The sequence below is a fragment of the Podarcis erhardii genome (assembly GCF_964252035.2).
Source record: "Podarcis erhardii genome assembly, chromosome: 1".
NCBI classification, from domain to species: Eukaryota; Metazoa; Chordata; class Lepidosauria; order Squamata; family Lacertidae; genus Podarcis; species Podarcis erhardii.
In genome coordinates, this window is record NC_138497.1 from 10,937,673 (window position 1) to 10,953,252 (window position 15,580).

The 15,580-nt window shown below is 45.8% G+C and overlaps 1 protein-coding gene across 6 annotated transcripts in view; it reads left to right on the forward strand.

Moving 5' to 3' along the window:
- SYNE2 (spectrin repeat containing nuclear envelope protein 2) overlaps window positions 1-15,580 on the forward strand; it is a 250,960-nt gene that overhangs the window by 199,940 nt on the left and 35,440 nt on the right. For all 6 annotated transcript variants that reach the window (XM_081857037.1, XM_081857038.1, XM_081857039.1 and 3 more), the window contains exons 86-94: window positions 1,747-1,923; window positions 2,646-2,768; window positions 3,108-3,262; window positions 3,846-3,990; window positions 5,506-5,600; window positions 6,163-6,397; window positions 8,750-8,944; window positions 10,683-10,808; window positions 14,909-15,061. In XM_081857037.1, coding sequence (XP_081713163.1) covers window positions 1,747-1,923; window positions 2,646-2,768; window positions 3,108-3,262; window positions 3,846-3,990; window positions 5,506-5,600; window positions 6,163-6,397; window positions 8,750-8,944; window positions 10,683-10,808; window positions 14,909-15,061 — 1,404 coding nt within the window. The remainder of the gene's footprint in view (window positions 1-1,746; window positions 1,924-2,645; window positions 2,769-3,107; window positions 3,263-3,845; window positions 3,991-5,505; window positions 5,601-6,162; window positions 6,398-8,749; window positions 8,945-10,682; window positions 10,809-14,908; window positions 15,062-15,580) is intronic.

Genomic DNA, 15,580 nt, shown 5'->3' on the forward strand with positions numbered 1-15,580 from the left:
GAAAGACTGAAAGCCCCATCTCCTCACAGCCATCCAAGTCCCCTCCTCTCCAGGGCTTTCCCCAAGCAATCAGAGACTGCGCCTGCATGCAGCCAAGCTCTGCTGCACCCTTTTCATGCCTCTTCTGGTTCTGGGAGGTTGGGGTGGGAGACAGCGAGACTCCCGTGACTCTTCACCAACCAGACTAATCTCTGCCTCTTGGCCTCTCTTCTCCCACTCTCTTGCTTCTGCTTCTGCCTCTGATTCTGGACCTTCTCTCTGCCACAGACTCTCCCAGCTCACTTAGCCCTATTTACCCCTTCAGCTTCTGAAACCATCTCTTCCCAGTCCTCTCTCTCTCTCTGCCCACTCATTGTTCTCTCACCACCATTCCCTGAGCTCTGAGCCTTCTTCGCCTTTCTTTTTTTGCACTTAATTTATGTTGCAATACATATATGAAATGGGATGCGGGTGGTGCTGTGGGTTAAACCACAGAGCCTAGGACTTGCTGATCAGAAGGTCGGCGGTTTGAATCCTGTGACGGGGTGAGCTCCTGTTGCTCGGTCCCTGCTCCTGCCAACCTAGCAGTTTGAAAGCACGTCAAAGTGCAAGTAGATAAATAGGTACTGCTCTGGCAGGAAGGTAAACGGCTTTTCTGTGCGCTGCTCTGGTTCGCCAGAAGCGGCTTAGTCATGCTGGCCACATGACCTGGAAGTTGTATGCCGGCTTCCTCAGCCAATAAAGCGAGATGAGCGCCGCAACCCCAGAGTCGGCCACGACTGGACCTAATGGTCAGGGGTCCCTTTACCTTACATACATGAAATCTTTACATATTGATACATATACATTATATTCATCAATTCACATTTTCACATTTCATTATGTACCAACATTTATCCATTTCTTATTTCTTGCCAAAACAAAATAAAAAAAATTCCTTCCAGTAGCACCTTAAAGACCAACTAAGTTAGTTCTTGGTATGAGCTTTTGTGTGCATGCACACTTCTTCAGATACACACTGAAGAAGTGTGCATGCACACGAAAGCTCATACCAAGAACTAACTTAGTTGGTCTTTAAGGTGCTACTGGAAGGAATTTTTTTATTTTGTTTTGACTATGGCAGACCAACACGGCTACCTATCTGTAACTTATTTCTTGCCCTGTGTCTTCCCTCCACCCATGCATGACTTCCTTGTTATTATTTTGTAACTTTATTATTGAGATTGTAATTTTGTATCTTAATAACTAAACATTCAATCTTATATATCTGCTTAGCTTAGCTTAGCTTTGTGAAATCAGTCCATACATATCAATAAATTCTTGCTGGAGCATCTTTTGGTCATTCTTCTACACGTTTCCTACACGTTTCCATTCCTGTTTGAGATTTTGATTAGATTGCATTCTAATTGTTGCCATCATTTTTGCTAATTCAATCATTTCAAAAAAAATATTTTGCCAATCTTTCAGTGTTGGTACTTCTTCTGATTTCCAATTCTTGAGCCTATTTCATTACAAAATACACATTTCCGAATGAATTTCATCCTGTCGTTTGTATGCACATTTTGATAACGTGTTTGGAGACGAGAACTTCATTGCAAAATTTGGAGAACTCCAAATCACAAAAGTGATTTCCTTTCTGGCCTACTGTGCCCAGAGTCAGGGAAACATCTGGGTGTGAGGGCGGACACATCAATCTGAGTGTGCAACCAACACCGTAACCCAGGAGCCTTCGTTTCTTTCTCTTGATGCATCTCCCTTTCTTTCCAGATGCTGAAACTGGACCTTCAGAACATCAAAGAAAGTTTTCTTCCCGTTTCTGAGCTGGCAGATAAAATAGCTCAGCTGGCTGAGCCCACAGAACCACTTCTTCCAGAAAAACTCCAGGCACTTCAAAGGATCTCCTATTTGGAGAAGATGCTACAAATGAAAGAAAATGAGTTTGAGGTACTTCTGAGTGGGTCGCTTTGCTGTTAACTCCTACATGTCAATAGGTTTGGGGGGTGGGGGAGAGAGGAATAATGCTTCTGGGATTTTCCCCCCTAATGTATTTGTTGGGAAATGCCATTGGCCATACAAATTTATACACCTGCACCATGAATTGGCAGGCTTCCGGCTTGCAGGATCTGTGCTGTTTTTTACCAGCTGATCAGGGGCAAAATTAATTTCCACCTAAGAACAGTCTGTTTCCTCATTTCTTCCTGTATTCCACCTATCCTGCTTCTCAGTAGCTGGAAGTGAGCAAATGCTCATTTTTCTGTTTCCAGAGATGGCAAAGCAGCCATTGTAAAGTTTCTTTTTCCCAAAAGGCCTTTCTGCAACTTCATGGCGCCTCATTTGCATGTCAGCCTCATCCTCCTAAATTCTGCCTTGACTCTTGCAAGATTATCCTTCCCCTCCCCTTTAATCATCTTTTAGCCCAATTGAGAGTTCTAGATGACTCAAAAGCAAGCACGCTATTTTGTGACAGTTTCGCAGGGCAAATAAAGGTAGCATCCTAGTACAAATCACACACACACACACCCCGGATCAGGGCAGTTTACAATGTTCAACATAGAGCACCATATAAAAGAAAGAAAGCAAAGTTCAAAATCATAAATAAGGTGATTGGCTGATCGAAATGAAAATTAAACCTCTGCAAACATCAGCATATTAATTTCTCTCCTCAGTTTGACCTTTTACAGCTGAAGCGTTTTGAGACTTGCTTGGAAAACCTGGAGAATCATGTCAAAGGGTTCACAGAAGTATTGGAAAATCTGAACCAAGGCACTGAAGACTCAGATCTACTCATGGTAAGCCACAAAAGCTCATAGGCCATCTTTTCCCAGCCTGGTACCCACCAGATGTTTGGAACTGCAACTCACTCGTCCCTTCTGGGCGGCAGGGGAGGAAAATATAGGGGAGCATAATCAGTTCTTCAAGAACAAAGCGGGCTGTTTAAAAAATTCGTTTGAGGCCGTTCTGATCTTCCGTAGCTGGTGTCCTTCCTTGTATAGCAATTGGTGGCTCTTGTTCCTTTGGCTTTCCTGGCACCTGGTGTTTTGCACATTGTGCCAAAAAGAACTGCCCAACAAGAAGCATGATAGGCTTTTGCAAACCAGCAGCCTCATCTGTCTTGTCCTTTTTCTCAGAGCCAGATGTTGGTCCTCACAGCTTTATCACCTGAGATGGAGAGTCTGAATGAATTCAGCTTTAGGTTTCCGCTCAGTGACTTCACTGCAAAAAGACTGCAGGATCTGAACTGGCAATGGACTCAGAAGAAAGCTATGGCTCTGGAGAAATGCTGGTAAAAAAAAACGTTCTTCCTGATGTTTAGTCAGAAACTCCTTCCTTGTAACTTAAAATCCATTTGTTTGGGTCCAAGCCCTTTAGATAATTGATGATGACCATCATATCTCCCCTTACACTCCTCTTTCCCAGGCTAAAAATACCCAACTCCCTCATCAGGCTTGGTTTTGAGACCCTTGATCATCTTGGTCACCCTCCTCTGCACACCAGCTTGTCAACACCCTTCCTAAAATTGTGGTGCCCAGAATTTGACACAATATTCCAGGTGTTGTCTGACCAATGCAGAACAGAGCAGGACTATGACTTCCCTCAATCAGGACGCCAGACTTCTGTTGATGCAGCCAAGAATACCATTAGCCTTTTTTGCTGCTGCATCACACTGCTGATTCGTGTCAAGCTCTGCCAGTCATTGGATCAGGCCCCACCTACTGTAGTTCTGTAGGCTCCCTGTGTTCTGCCCCATCAGTTCCAATGGGCACAAGCCACCCTTGCCACCTGGGCCACAATCATGCATGACTGAAAGCGTAACTGGCAGAAGGCGCGGCTGCAGAACTGATTTTGAATTTTGTTTCTCATTGCAGTGAACTGCAGGGCATTCAGTCTGATGAAAAGTTCATTCAGAGATGCCAAAAGTGGGTGCTGTTCCAAGAGAAAATGAAAGAGGTCTTGAGAGAAGATATGGCGGGCAGCCTAGAGGGGCTGCGGAAACAGCAGAGGGAGTATGAGGTAATGTTCCTCACTGTTTCGGCCCCAATCCAGAGCAGAAAGATGGATCTGATTGCTACACCAAGCAAATCATTGGCTGTGAGACTTGAGTTAAATTTTGCCATGATACAGTTTCATTCTCTAGCCAATTAGACTTCCTGAGGTCGCTCTAGGGCAGTGGTTCCCAATTTGCTAATCAGTGAACACCCCCTATTTTCCAAAAGCCAAGCCATGGACCCCCTGCTTTTGAGAAATTAGATAACACTATGGTAGTTACCTGCACAAAGCAGTTTTTTTGAGAAAATGTGGGGTAGCCCCTAATAAGCAAAGGGTTTTAGGTATACTGAAAAAAAGACCATAGCATTTGTGATATTACCACAAATCGCCTATCCCCGGACAGTAGGAAAAACTTGTCTCCATTGCTCCACTACAACTGAATAATAAAAAAGCAATTGTATTCCTAACTTGCAAGTGTCCTATATGCAGAAGGCTTTCTATATGAGAGAGTATGCTATTCCTTACTTGTAATCTGGGATGGTAAAGGGTAAAGGGACCCCTGACCATTAGATCCAGTTGTGACCGACTCTGGGGTTGCGGCGCTCATCTCGCTTTATTGGCCGAGGGAGCCGGTGTACAGCTTCCGGGTCATGTGGCCAGCATGAGTAAGCCCCTTCTGGCGAACCAGAGCAGCGCACGGAAACGCTGTTTACCTTCCTGCCGGAGCGGTGCCTATTTATCTACTTGCACTTTGACGTGCTTTCGAACTGCTAGGTTGGCAGGAGCAGGGACTGAGCAACGGGAGCTCACCCCATCGCAGGGATTCAAACCGCCAACCTTCTGATTGGCAAGTCCTAGGCTCTGTGGTTTAACCTACAGCGCCACCCGCGTCCCTGAGAATCTGGGATGGTACATTTTAGCAAATCTTTGCAGCCTGTCGTTCTGCTAACTTGCATCCTCAAGACATAGGTGAAGGCATGGTCAGGGCTTGATAAAGTATTGGTTGAAGTATTGGAGTAGAAAATAGCTGGAATTTTGTAATGTTGGTAATAGTAAGAGTAGCAGTGGTAGTAGTAGTAGTAGTAAAAATAATAATAATATTTTTTTATTATTTAGTCCTCCTGTGCCCAAGTTTCATCCCTGCCTTAAAAGGATTATTTAGTTAAATACAGTCTGGCTCAAATATACAGAAGTAAGGGCCACAAGCATTGCTCTGCCCTCTTTTTCCTCTGGCCCTGCCTATTCCTGGGATTTGGCCCTTTGGCTGAAAGATGGCCCCACCCCCAAGGTAAACGTGCCACACTTACCTTTGCGGGAAGAAGGAGGGCAAGGCATTCTTCCTTCCTTCTTTCTTCTCAAAACACTTCTCAGCAGCACTTTGTGGGTGTAGATTTCACATCTGCAAAGAGCAAGAGCAGAACTCTTGCAAATAAAGTGCCCAGGCAGATCAGTGCTCTGCAAAGGGCTATACTTGTGCCGTGGTTTTAATCTTTCCCTTTGCATGAAGCATAATTAAAACATTTCCTTCAATGTTTACAGACATTGCAAGCGGAGATCTTGGTGAACCAGCAGACTTTTAATTCTATCATGTCAAAGGCTTTGCAAGTGCTGGAATCGGGAGAAGCTGAAAACCGGTGAGATATATGGCTCGGTTGTGTGTTTCAAATTGGGGTGCAGTTGTGAGGTGTGTGCATTCCAAGGCTTGAACTCGACAACAGTTTTTAAGGGAGGGTTGAAGGTGTCATAATAAATCACCGTGCCTAAAACCGTGAGTCATGGAGCTGAGCAGAGGATTGTCTCACCCCTTATATACCCAGGTGATCACTCCACGCCACAGGTGAGGACCTCCTGCGGGTAGCTTGTTATCAAAAGGTCCATTCCAAACAATATAGGAATCTGACCTTTTGTGCTGTGGCATCTAACCTTTGGCATTCCCTCCCATTACATATTAGACAGGTGACATCTCTGTTGCGTTTTTGCGTGTGTATGGAAGACCTTCTTCTAACAAGCCTTTCAAGTTGAAATTGTTCCCAGTCTACATCTGTAGTGCAATTGTTTTTAATTGTTCTATTGTTTGTGTGTTTGCTGCCCTGGACTCCTTTGGGAGAGGAAGGGTGGGATATAAATTGTAGTAGTAGTAGTAATAAGAAGAAGAAGCTGCTACATGACTGACAAGTCAATTTCTGACCACTTCAGGACCATGTTTCTCTCCAAACTCACCCTGCTGAAGGAACAGTGGCAAAGCATCGTTCGGGCAGCTCAGCAGAGAAAGGGCGAGATTGACACTCACGTAAAGCAATGGCAAAAATGCACAACTTCACTACAAGACATCAAGAAGATCCTCATGCACACAAGTGGATTCATGGCGGCTGTGGAGAGTCAGGAGAAGTATAGTCTACACCAACTCAGGAATCTGAGTCACGACATCAAGGTTAGGCCTCCTCTTCCTACAACCAGCGAAACATAGCGTTGCATTTTTAAAAGATCAAATTTGCTAGTGCTTGGAAAACTTAAAGGGGACTTGGCATCTGTTAAACTAGGGGTGGGCAGAAGATCGCTCAGAATCTAGGTGGTTTGCAGTGTAATGGAAAATTATTTCTGACTCTCAGTTGTCTTAACTATAGCAATAACTGAAAATAATTCACCCTATAAATTAGGTTGCTGAAATAGAATGCTTGAGGGGAGACCAAGTGTAGGGTCGTTTTTTATATGTGGAAGGACTTAAGAGGTTTGTTTTGGTCCTGATCAAAAACTCCTGGCATCTTCAAAACAAAACAAATTCCTTCCAGTAGCACCTTAAAGACCAACTAAGTCAGTTCTTGGTATGAGCTTTCGTGTGCATGCACACTTCTTCAGATACACTGGTTGATGGACTTCCATTTCATGCGGCTCAATGTGGTGCCTTCCATAGTTCCAGTTACAGATAGGTAGCCGTGTTGGTCTGCCATAGTCAAAACAAAACAAATTCCTTCCAGTAGCACCTTAAAGACCAACTAAGTCAGTTCTTGGTATGAGCTTTCGTGTGCATGCACACTTCTTCAGATACACTGGTTGATGGACTTCCATTTCATGCGGCTCAATGTGGTGCCTTCCATAGTTCCAGTTACAGATAGGTAGCCGTGTTGGTCTGCCATAGTCAAAACAAAACAAATTCCTTCCAGTAGCACCTTAAAGACCAACTAAGTCAGTTCTTGGTATGAGCTTTCGTGTGCATGCACACTTCTTCAGATACACTGGTTGATGGACTTCCATTTCATGCGGCTCAATGTGGTGCCTTCCATAGTTCCAGTTACAGATAGGTAGCCGTGTTGGTCTGCCATAGTCAAAACAAAACAAATTCCTTCCAGTAGCACCTTAAAGACCAACTAAGTCAGTTCTTGGTATGAGCTTTCGTGTGCATGCACACTTCTTCAGATACACTGGTTGATGGACTTCCATTTCATGCGGCTCAATGTGGTGCCTTCCATAGTTCCAGTTACAGATAGGTAGCCGTGTTGGTCTGCCATAGTCAAAACAAAACAAATTCCTTCCAGTAGCACCTTAAAGACCAACTAAGTCAGTTCTTGGTATGAGCTTTCGTGTGCATGCACACTTCTTCAGATACACTGTGTATCTGAAGAAGTGTGCATGCACACGAAAGCTCATACCAAGAACTGACTTAGTTGGTCTTTAAGGTGCTACTGGAAGGAATTTGTTTTGTTTTGACTATGGCAGACCAACACGGCTACCTATCTGTTCCTGGCATCTTGTTCCTTAATTATTGGAGAATGCCTGCCAGGTTAAGTCCATATTTTGCACACCTGGCTCCAGCTGGTGAACCTCATGGTCCTAAGTAGATCCCTCAAGCTTTAAGTTTGCTCACTCCTGCGTTAAAAACTGATTTCCTGTTTTTCGTAAAGCAGTGGATCCAGTTATTCTAGCTGCCTCTAATATTAATTCATCTCTTTTTCTCCAAAAATCTCTCTTCTCCTTTCTCGGGGAGCATCAACAAAAGTAGAGCAGGAAGACTGTAGATGTTCTACCTGTTCTGCAGTTGTCCTGGCTGTTTCTCCTCTCCTGCCCCTAGTGGGGGTGTATGTAATGTGGAGAATATTTGGAATAGACTGTGGAGACCTCGGTTCAAATCCTGACTCAGCAACAAAGTTCTCAGGGTGACTGGATGTGAGGCCTTGTTTACACACACAGAGAGAGGGGGGGGGGGCACACGTTCGGTCTAACCTACCACCAAGAGTTGTGAGGATAAAATGAGTGAGTGGGACCCCACAAATTGCCTTGAACTTATTGGTGGACATACAGGGAGAATTATTATTTTTAAGCATTTGTGTCTTTTCAAATCTTGTACGGTGGTACCTCGGGTTAAGTACTTAATTCCTTCCGACGGTCCGTTCTTAAACTGAAACTGTTCTTAACCTGAAGCACCACTTTAGCTAATGGGGCCTCCTGCTGCCACCATGCCGCTGGAGCACGATTTCTGTTCTCATCCTGAAGCAAAGTTCTTAACCCGAGGTAATATTTCTGGGTTAGCGGAATCTGTAACCTGAAGCATATGTAACCTGAAGCGTATGTAACCCGAGGTACCACTGTATATAAATATTAGGCATTGTTATTGTTGTACAAATCCTGTGGAAACCAGACCGATTAAACAAGAACTCTCCAAACAGCGGTTCTTAAAAAGGAATTAATTTCTCCACCAAAACTGTTTGGTATTGTTTCATTGCTTTGTGGCTGTGTCTGTGTAATCATATGATGACAGTTTGGGCATGTTTTCCTGTTTTCTTTTTAGAAAAAGGAGATCCTCCTTCAGAGGTGGCAGACTAAGCACTCCTTAACCTTGGCAGCTGGGGAGAAGTTACTTGACATGGCAAACCCCGAGGCCAGAATTGCCCTACAGCTCAAGATGACACATGTGCAAGAGACCTGGAGCAAAACCCAGCTTCAGCTGGAGAAGATCAGAAAGCAGCTTCAGCGCACCCTGCAGGTATTTAGCATAAGAAAAGACCCTGGCAAGAGTACAGAACCCCCATATTCCTATAATGGAGTTTCCAAGCTGGTGTTGATTCCTCTTGAGAACAGGATGAAAGCAACATGTACATTTAGAGACACAGACCCATCACAAATTGCAGAACAAAGCTTGTCCCAAAGGCAGTAAGTAAAGGTAAAGGGACCCCTGACAGTTAAGTCCAGTCGCAAACGCCTCTGGGGATGCGGCGCTCATCTCACTCTATAGGCCGAGGGAGCCGGTATTTGTCCGCAGTCAGTTTTTCCAGGTCATGTGGCCAGCATGACTAAGCCGCTTCTGGCCAAACCAGAGCAGCGCACAGAAACACCGTTTACCTTCCCTCTGCAGTGGTACCTATTTATCTACTTGCACTTTGACGTGCTTTCGAACTGCTAGGTGGGCAGGAGCTGGGACCGAGCAACAGGAGCTCACCCCATCACAGGGATTCAAACCGCTGACCTTCTGATTGGCAAGCCCAAGGCACACTACTTAAGGAATTAGATGGAGGGGTTGCTATGGCATTGACACCACAAAGGAATGCCTACCTTTAAAAAACAAAAACTAGACTGTGTGGCAGGGGAGTAAAAGAGTTCAGGACACGGGCGTAGCTTGGGGGGGGGAATCAAGTAAAACAATAAAAATAACTGAGGTTCTGCACCCCCCCAACATGAAGCCTGCTCCCCTAACATACCGTATTTTTCGCCCTATAGGACGCACTTTTCCCCCTCCAAAAATGAAGGGGAAATGTGTGTGCGTCCTATGGGGCGAATGCAGGCTTTCATTGAAGCCTGGAGAGTGAGAGGGGTCGGTGGGCACTGACCCCTCTCGTTCTCCAGGCTTCAGGAAGCTATCCGCAAGTCTTGCAAGCCCGGTGAGAGGTCCCACGGGCTTGCAAGGCTTGCGGGCAGCAGCCTGCAGCCCAAAAGCTCGGGGGACAGCGGGGAGGTGCAGCGCCGCCACCCCGCTATTCCCTGACCTGAGCTGGAAGCTGGCGGGGGGAAGAAGCAAGCTTGCTTCTCCCCCCCCCCCCTGTCAGCCCCACAAGCTCGGGGGATAGCGGGGAGGCGGAGCGCCGCCACCCCGTTATTCCCCGAGCTTGTGGGGCTGGCGGGGGGGGGGGGAGAAGCAAGCTTGCTTCTCTCCCCCGCCAGCCCCACAAACTCGGGGGACAGCGGGGCAAGCCGCTGCCCCACGGAGGCTAGAGAGGCTGTCCCTGAAGGCAGAAGAGGGAGACGGAGCGCTCCATCTCCCTCTTCTAGCTTGGGGATGGCTGCGCAAACCTGGGGGGAAAATAATTTTTTCCCCCTTGATTCCCCCCCCCTCCCCAAAATTAGGTGCGTCCTATGGGCCGGTGCGTCCTATAGGGCGAAAAATACGGTAAATCCTGGCCCATGGTTCAGGATCTGAATCCACTCCTATTTTGCTGGCTCCTGAGATATTACAAAGGCCTGAGTGTTTGCAAGTGTTTGCAAATGGTCCCCAAATCCTGAATTCTTCTGAATTTTCTTGCACTAGACCTGGCTTGGCTGAGTCAGACAATGATGCTTTCCGAGTGTCAGTTTCTACCTCTGCACACCAAGTTGCCCTGTCTAGTAAAGAGGACAACAAAATAGCTCAGGGCTTAGGTGTTACTAGCTTCATCCATCCTTTTAAGCAATGTCCACTGGCGTCCATTAGCTCCCTTCATGTCTTGCTTTTTCCCTCTTTGACATTACAGACATGGGAGAGCTGCAAAAGCCAAGCTGAAAACTTGGGCAACAGGCTGCAGGAGCTGAAAGCAAGAATAAAAGACCCTCTTCCAGTCCAGCATGCTGAGCTTCAGGCCGCCAAGGAACATGCCAAGGTAAAGAAAACCCTGAATTGTCAATTACCATATTTTTTGCTCCATAAAACACACTTTTTTTCCTCCTAAAAAGTAAGGGGAAATGTCTGTGCATCTTATGGAGTGGATTTGTGGTCCCTGGAGCCGAATTGCCCAGGGGCAAAAAGCCGACTGTCCTTTTTTTTTTTTTTTTTTTTTTAGAAAGAGGGAAGGGGGTGTTGAAACAAAGTCGCTGATCAGCTGATCAGCAAGCGATCGGAGGGAGATAAGGGACGCTAGCGGTAAAGGAGGCTGCCTGGGAGGGGGGAGGCAAAAGCACATGGATTCTCAGGATTTTTGCATTAGGTCACCCCAAATTCACCATCAGATCACATAGCATGTCCATGGCTACAGCCGGTACCAAAAAAAATCACGCATCCACTGTTTTGTGGGGCCGCAATGGTGCAAAAACGTGGTTACAAAGCACTGATCCACAAGGTTTCTCAGGATTTTTGCATTGGGCTACCCCAAACTCACTGTCAAATCACATATCATGTCTGTGGCCATAGCATGAACCACAAAAATCATAGTTCCAGTTACAGATAGGTAGCCGTGTTGGTCTGCCATAGTCAAAACAAAAAAAATCCTTCCAGTAGCACCTTAAAGACCAACTAAGTTAGTTCTTGGTATGAGCTTTCGTGTGCATGCACACTTCTTCAGATACCACTGAAGAATCTGAAGAAGTGTGCATGCACACGAAAGCTCATACCAAGAACTAACTTAGTTGGTCTTTAAGGTGCTACTGGAAGGAATTTTTTTGTTTTCACAAAAATCATACATCCACTGTTTCGTTCAGAATATTTTTTTTTTCTTGTTTTCCTCCTCTAAAAACCAGGTGTGTCTTATGGTCAGGTGCGTCTTATGGAGCGAAAAATACAGCACTTCCCTAGTTTTGCTTTTAAAACCAAAATATTGTTTCTCTTTTGCATTTACAACCCAACTTTTTCTCCACTGAGCTCAGGGTGTTGTACATGCTTCTCCCTCTTTCATCCTCAATGAATTCCCACAACAACCCTGTGAGGTAGGTTAGGCTGTGAGAGGCAATGACTGACCCAAGGTCACCTAGTGAACTTCATGGCTGAGTAGAGATTTGAACCCTGGTCTCCCAGGTCCAGCCTTACTGCCCAGTGGAGCGGAAGCCTCAAGTGCTTCTGGGAAACGGGCTTCCTTTTGCCTGGCTATTGACGTCCTAATTTCTACAGGAGCCTTTATCTTCTCATTTGTTTTCGTCCCAGTAAATTTATGCAAGTTGAATGATTAGAGGCAGGTTTCCCTAACCTGGCGCCCTCCAGATGTTTTCAGCTACAGCTCCCAAATTGTAGCTCCATAACATCAGGAGAGAACCAGGTTAAGGAATGCGGATTCAGAGAATATCCACACTCCCAACTCCTGATGCTCTGATATAGCATTGGAAAGCAGGTTGAGGCACCATGCTGAGCTAGTGTAGAGCTAATGTTCTTGGAATTAAGATTGCAAGCTAAAGTACTGCTTTGAGAGTGGCAGGTAAACTGATATAAGTCTTTGAAAAAAACATATAATTCTGTTTGGACACAAGTTCCTTTAAAAAGTTGGTTGAATGGGTTTTCAGCATGGCGGATCCGGAATGGGAAAGATCAGCCTGTGGAGAAGGGTTTATACCTGTGGAGTTACAACCTCACCTTCTCCCTCCAGTATCTGGAGCAGTTCTGTAGCTCCCTTTTGCCCCTTAGCATCCACACAGTTCTGTTGTTTGTAAGATGATGATGATGATGATGATGATGATAATTATTTATATCCCGCCCTCCCCAGCCGAAGCCGAGTCAGAGCGGCTAACAACAGTAAAAGTAATACAGCATTCTAAAATCAATTCATTCTAAAATCAATTCAGTTTACATAAAATCACAGTCAATTAATTGAAATACATTCTAAAATCAATTCAGAATCAAATTAATGGCAACCACTGGGCTAGAGTTCTATGAGGATTACAGAAGGAGACAGGGGGTCAGACTGTGCCTTTTTCAAAGCCCTGGTGGAACAGCTCTGTCTTGCAGGCCCTGCAAAAAGATGTCAAGTCCCGCAGGGCCCTAGTCTCTTGTGACAAAGTATTCCACCAGATCAGGACCACGGCTGAAAAAGCCTGGCTCTGGGTGAGGCCAGCCTAACCTCCCTGTGGCCCAGTCTCTAAGATGTTTTTATTTGAAGACCGTAAGGTCCTCCGTGGGACATACCAGGAGAGGCGGTCCCATAGGTACGAGAGTCCTAGGCCATATAGGGCTTTAAAGGTTAAAACCAGCACCTTAAACCTGATCCTGTACTCCACCGGGAGCCAGTGCAGCTGGTATAGCACGGGTGAATGTGATCCCGTGGCGAGGACCCTGTGAGGAGTCTCGCGGCAGCATTCTGCACCTGCTGGAGTTTCTGGGTCAGTCTCAAGGGCAGCCCCACGTAGAGATAAAATAAAAAGATGGACACAAAAAAAAAGAATAACTGGGGTACAGGGCAGACTGTTTGCAAGTGTTTGGGGAAAATGGGCTCAAAAAGACTATAAGGGTCTAGATTTGCAAATGAATCCTGTGCAGATTTGCAGTCTGAGGCTGCTGCCTTGCATTCACTTTCCTAGGACATCTTGAAGTCTGTGCGGAGTTGCTTCACCTAAACTCAGAGAGGCTTTTGCCCATGGGTCAGCAAACTTTTTCAGCAGGGGGCCGGTCCACTGTCCCTCAGACCTTGTGGGGGGACCGGACTATATTTTGAAAAGAAAAAAAGAAGAATGAATTCCTATGTCCAACAAATAACCCAGAGATGCATTTTAAATACAGTGGTACCTCGGGTTATATACGCTTCAGGTTGCATACGCTTAAGGTTACAGACTCTGCTAACCCAGAAATAATACTTTGGGTTAAGAACTTTGCTTCAGGATGAGAACAGAAATCGTGCAGCAGCGGGAGGCCCCATTAGCTAAAGTGGTGCTTCAGGTTAAGAACAGTTTCATGTTAAGAACAGACCTCCAGAACCGATTAAGTTCTTAACCTGAGGTACCACTGTAAAAGCACACATTCTACTCATGTAAAAACACCAGGCAGACCCCACAAATAACCCAGAGATGTATTTTAAGTAAAAGGACACATTCTACTCATGTAAAAACACACTGATTCCCGGATGGTCCACGGGCCAGATTTAGAAGGTGATTGGGCTGGATCCGGCCCCTGGGCCTTAGTTTGCCTACCCATGTCCTAGTCCAGCACTCTTAAATGTTACACCCCCCTGGCTCTGATCGAAGTTGTTGAGGTGACACAAAAACAACACAAAAACACTCTGCTTCAAAGCATGTTTCCTTCTCCTCCCCACCCCCACACTTAAGGTGGAGGGGGAGGAAATCCTATACACAGGAAGAAGCAGAATGGGGGGGGTGTCTTGCTTTTGAGTAGACATGCATGGGTTTGTTCTACAGTGGTACCTCGGGTTACAGACGCTTCAGGTTACAGACGCTTCAGGTTACAGACTCCGCTAACCCAGAAATAGTACCTCGGGTTAAAAACTTTGCTTCAGGATGAGAACAGAAATCGTGCAGCAGCGGCAGCGGGAGGCCCCATTAGCTAAAGTGGTGCTTCAGGTTAAGAACAGTTTCAGGTTAAGAATGGACCTCGGGAACAAATTAAGTATTTAACCTAAGGTACCACTGTACTAGTTTCAAGCAGCAATTGCATGAATAGCATGAACAGGACCCCAACACAGATTCTCTCTCTTTTTAATTTAATTTTATTGAATCTCCCAAACATCTCAAGGATGTGGGATGGAATTACTGCCCCTTTCTGAAAGTTACAACTGCCGCGTTTGCACGGATACAGCAGCTTGCCCCAGTGCAGTTCCTCCACCCCCCCTTCCCATCTAGTCACAGCCTGCTCCTATATGCAAATTCCCCTCCTCCACCTCCTCTCTCTCTCCCCCCCCCCATTTCCCTTCCCCCTCCTACAGGCCAATCATAGGATTAACCAAAAGGTTTGGAGGAAAATACACAAACACACACACATCTCTCCCAGAGCTTACTCTGAAAAGGTCTGTTGTTGTGTGTGTCCCCCCCCCCCTTTGGTGTTTCAATGAAGGAGTTGGAGAAGTCGCTGGCCAACTGGAACCAAAACGCAAACAAACTTGGCAGCATGAAGGGCCTGGCGCACGACATCCTTGCGGAAGATGTGATGGTGTTGAAAGAGCAAGTCAAGCATTTGCACAGACAGTGGGAAGAGCTCTGCCTAAGAGTAAGTGGCTTATAGGGGCAGGCGGTTGTTTCTGCTTTCTGAAGGCAGTTCTGGGGTGTCAGGAGGGAACTGTGTAAGCCTTCCAGTTTTGCACAAAGAAGCACGAGAGATTTTGCTTGAGGGGTCTTCAAAGGGGTCTGGTTTTTGTGGGGGGGGGGGCCTGCGGGTAGGGTTTCTCTTTCTCTTCCTGAAGGTGGAGTTTTATTGTGGCGAAGGTATGCGGAAGATCTGCCCCCCTCCTGTGTTATTGCCTCCCCCCTCCACAAAGTTCCCAGGAGAACTTCTGAAAACTTTAAAAACTATTTTAGAATGCAGCAATACAAGGAGAAGCAAATTGAACTCTAGGGGTGTTTTTTGTTCAAAGCTTAAATACATAATGCAAGTGGTGAAAAGGTATTACAGTGCTCAGAGCACCTGGTATTTTCGTAGTTCTCAGGTAGCAGGCAGCGAACAATCTCTCTCTCTTAAAGCTTAACTTTTTGAAATTTAATTTCAGAGAGAGATTTCATCTGTGAATGC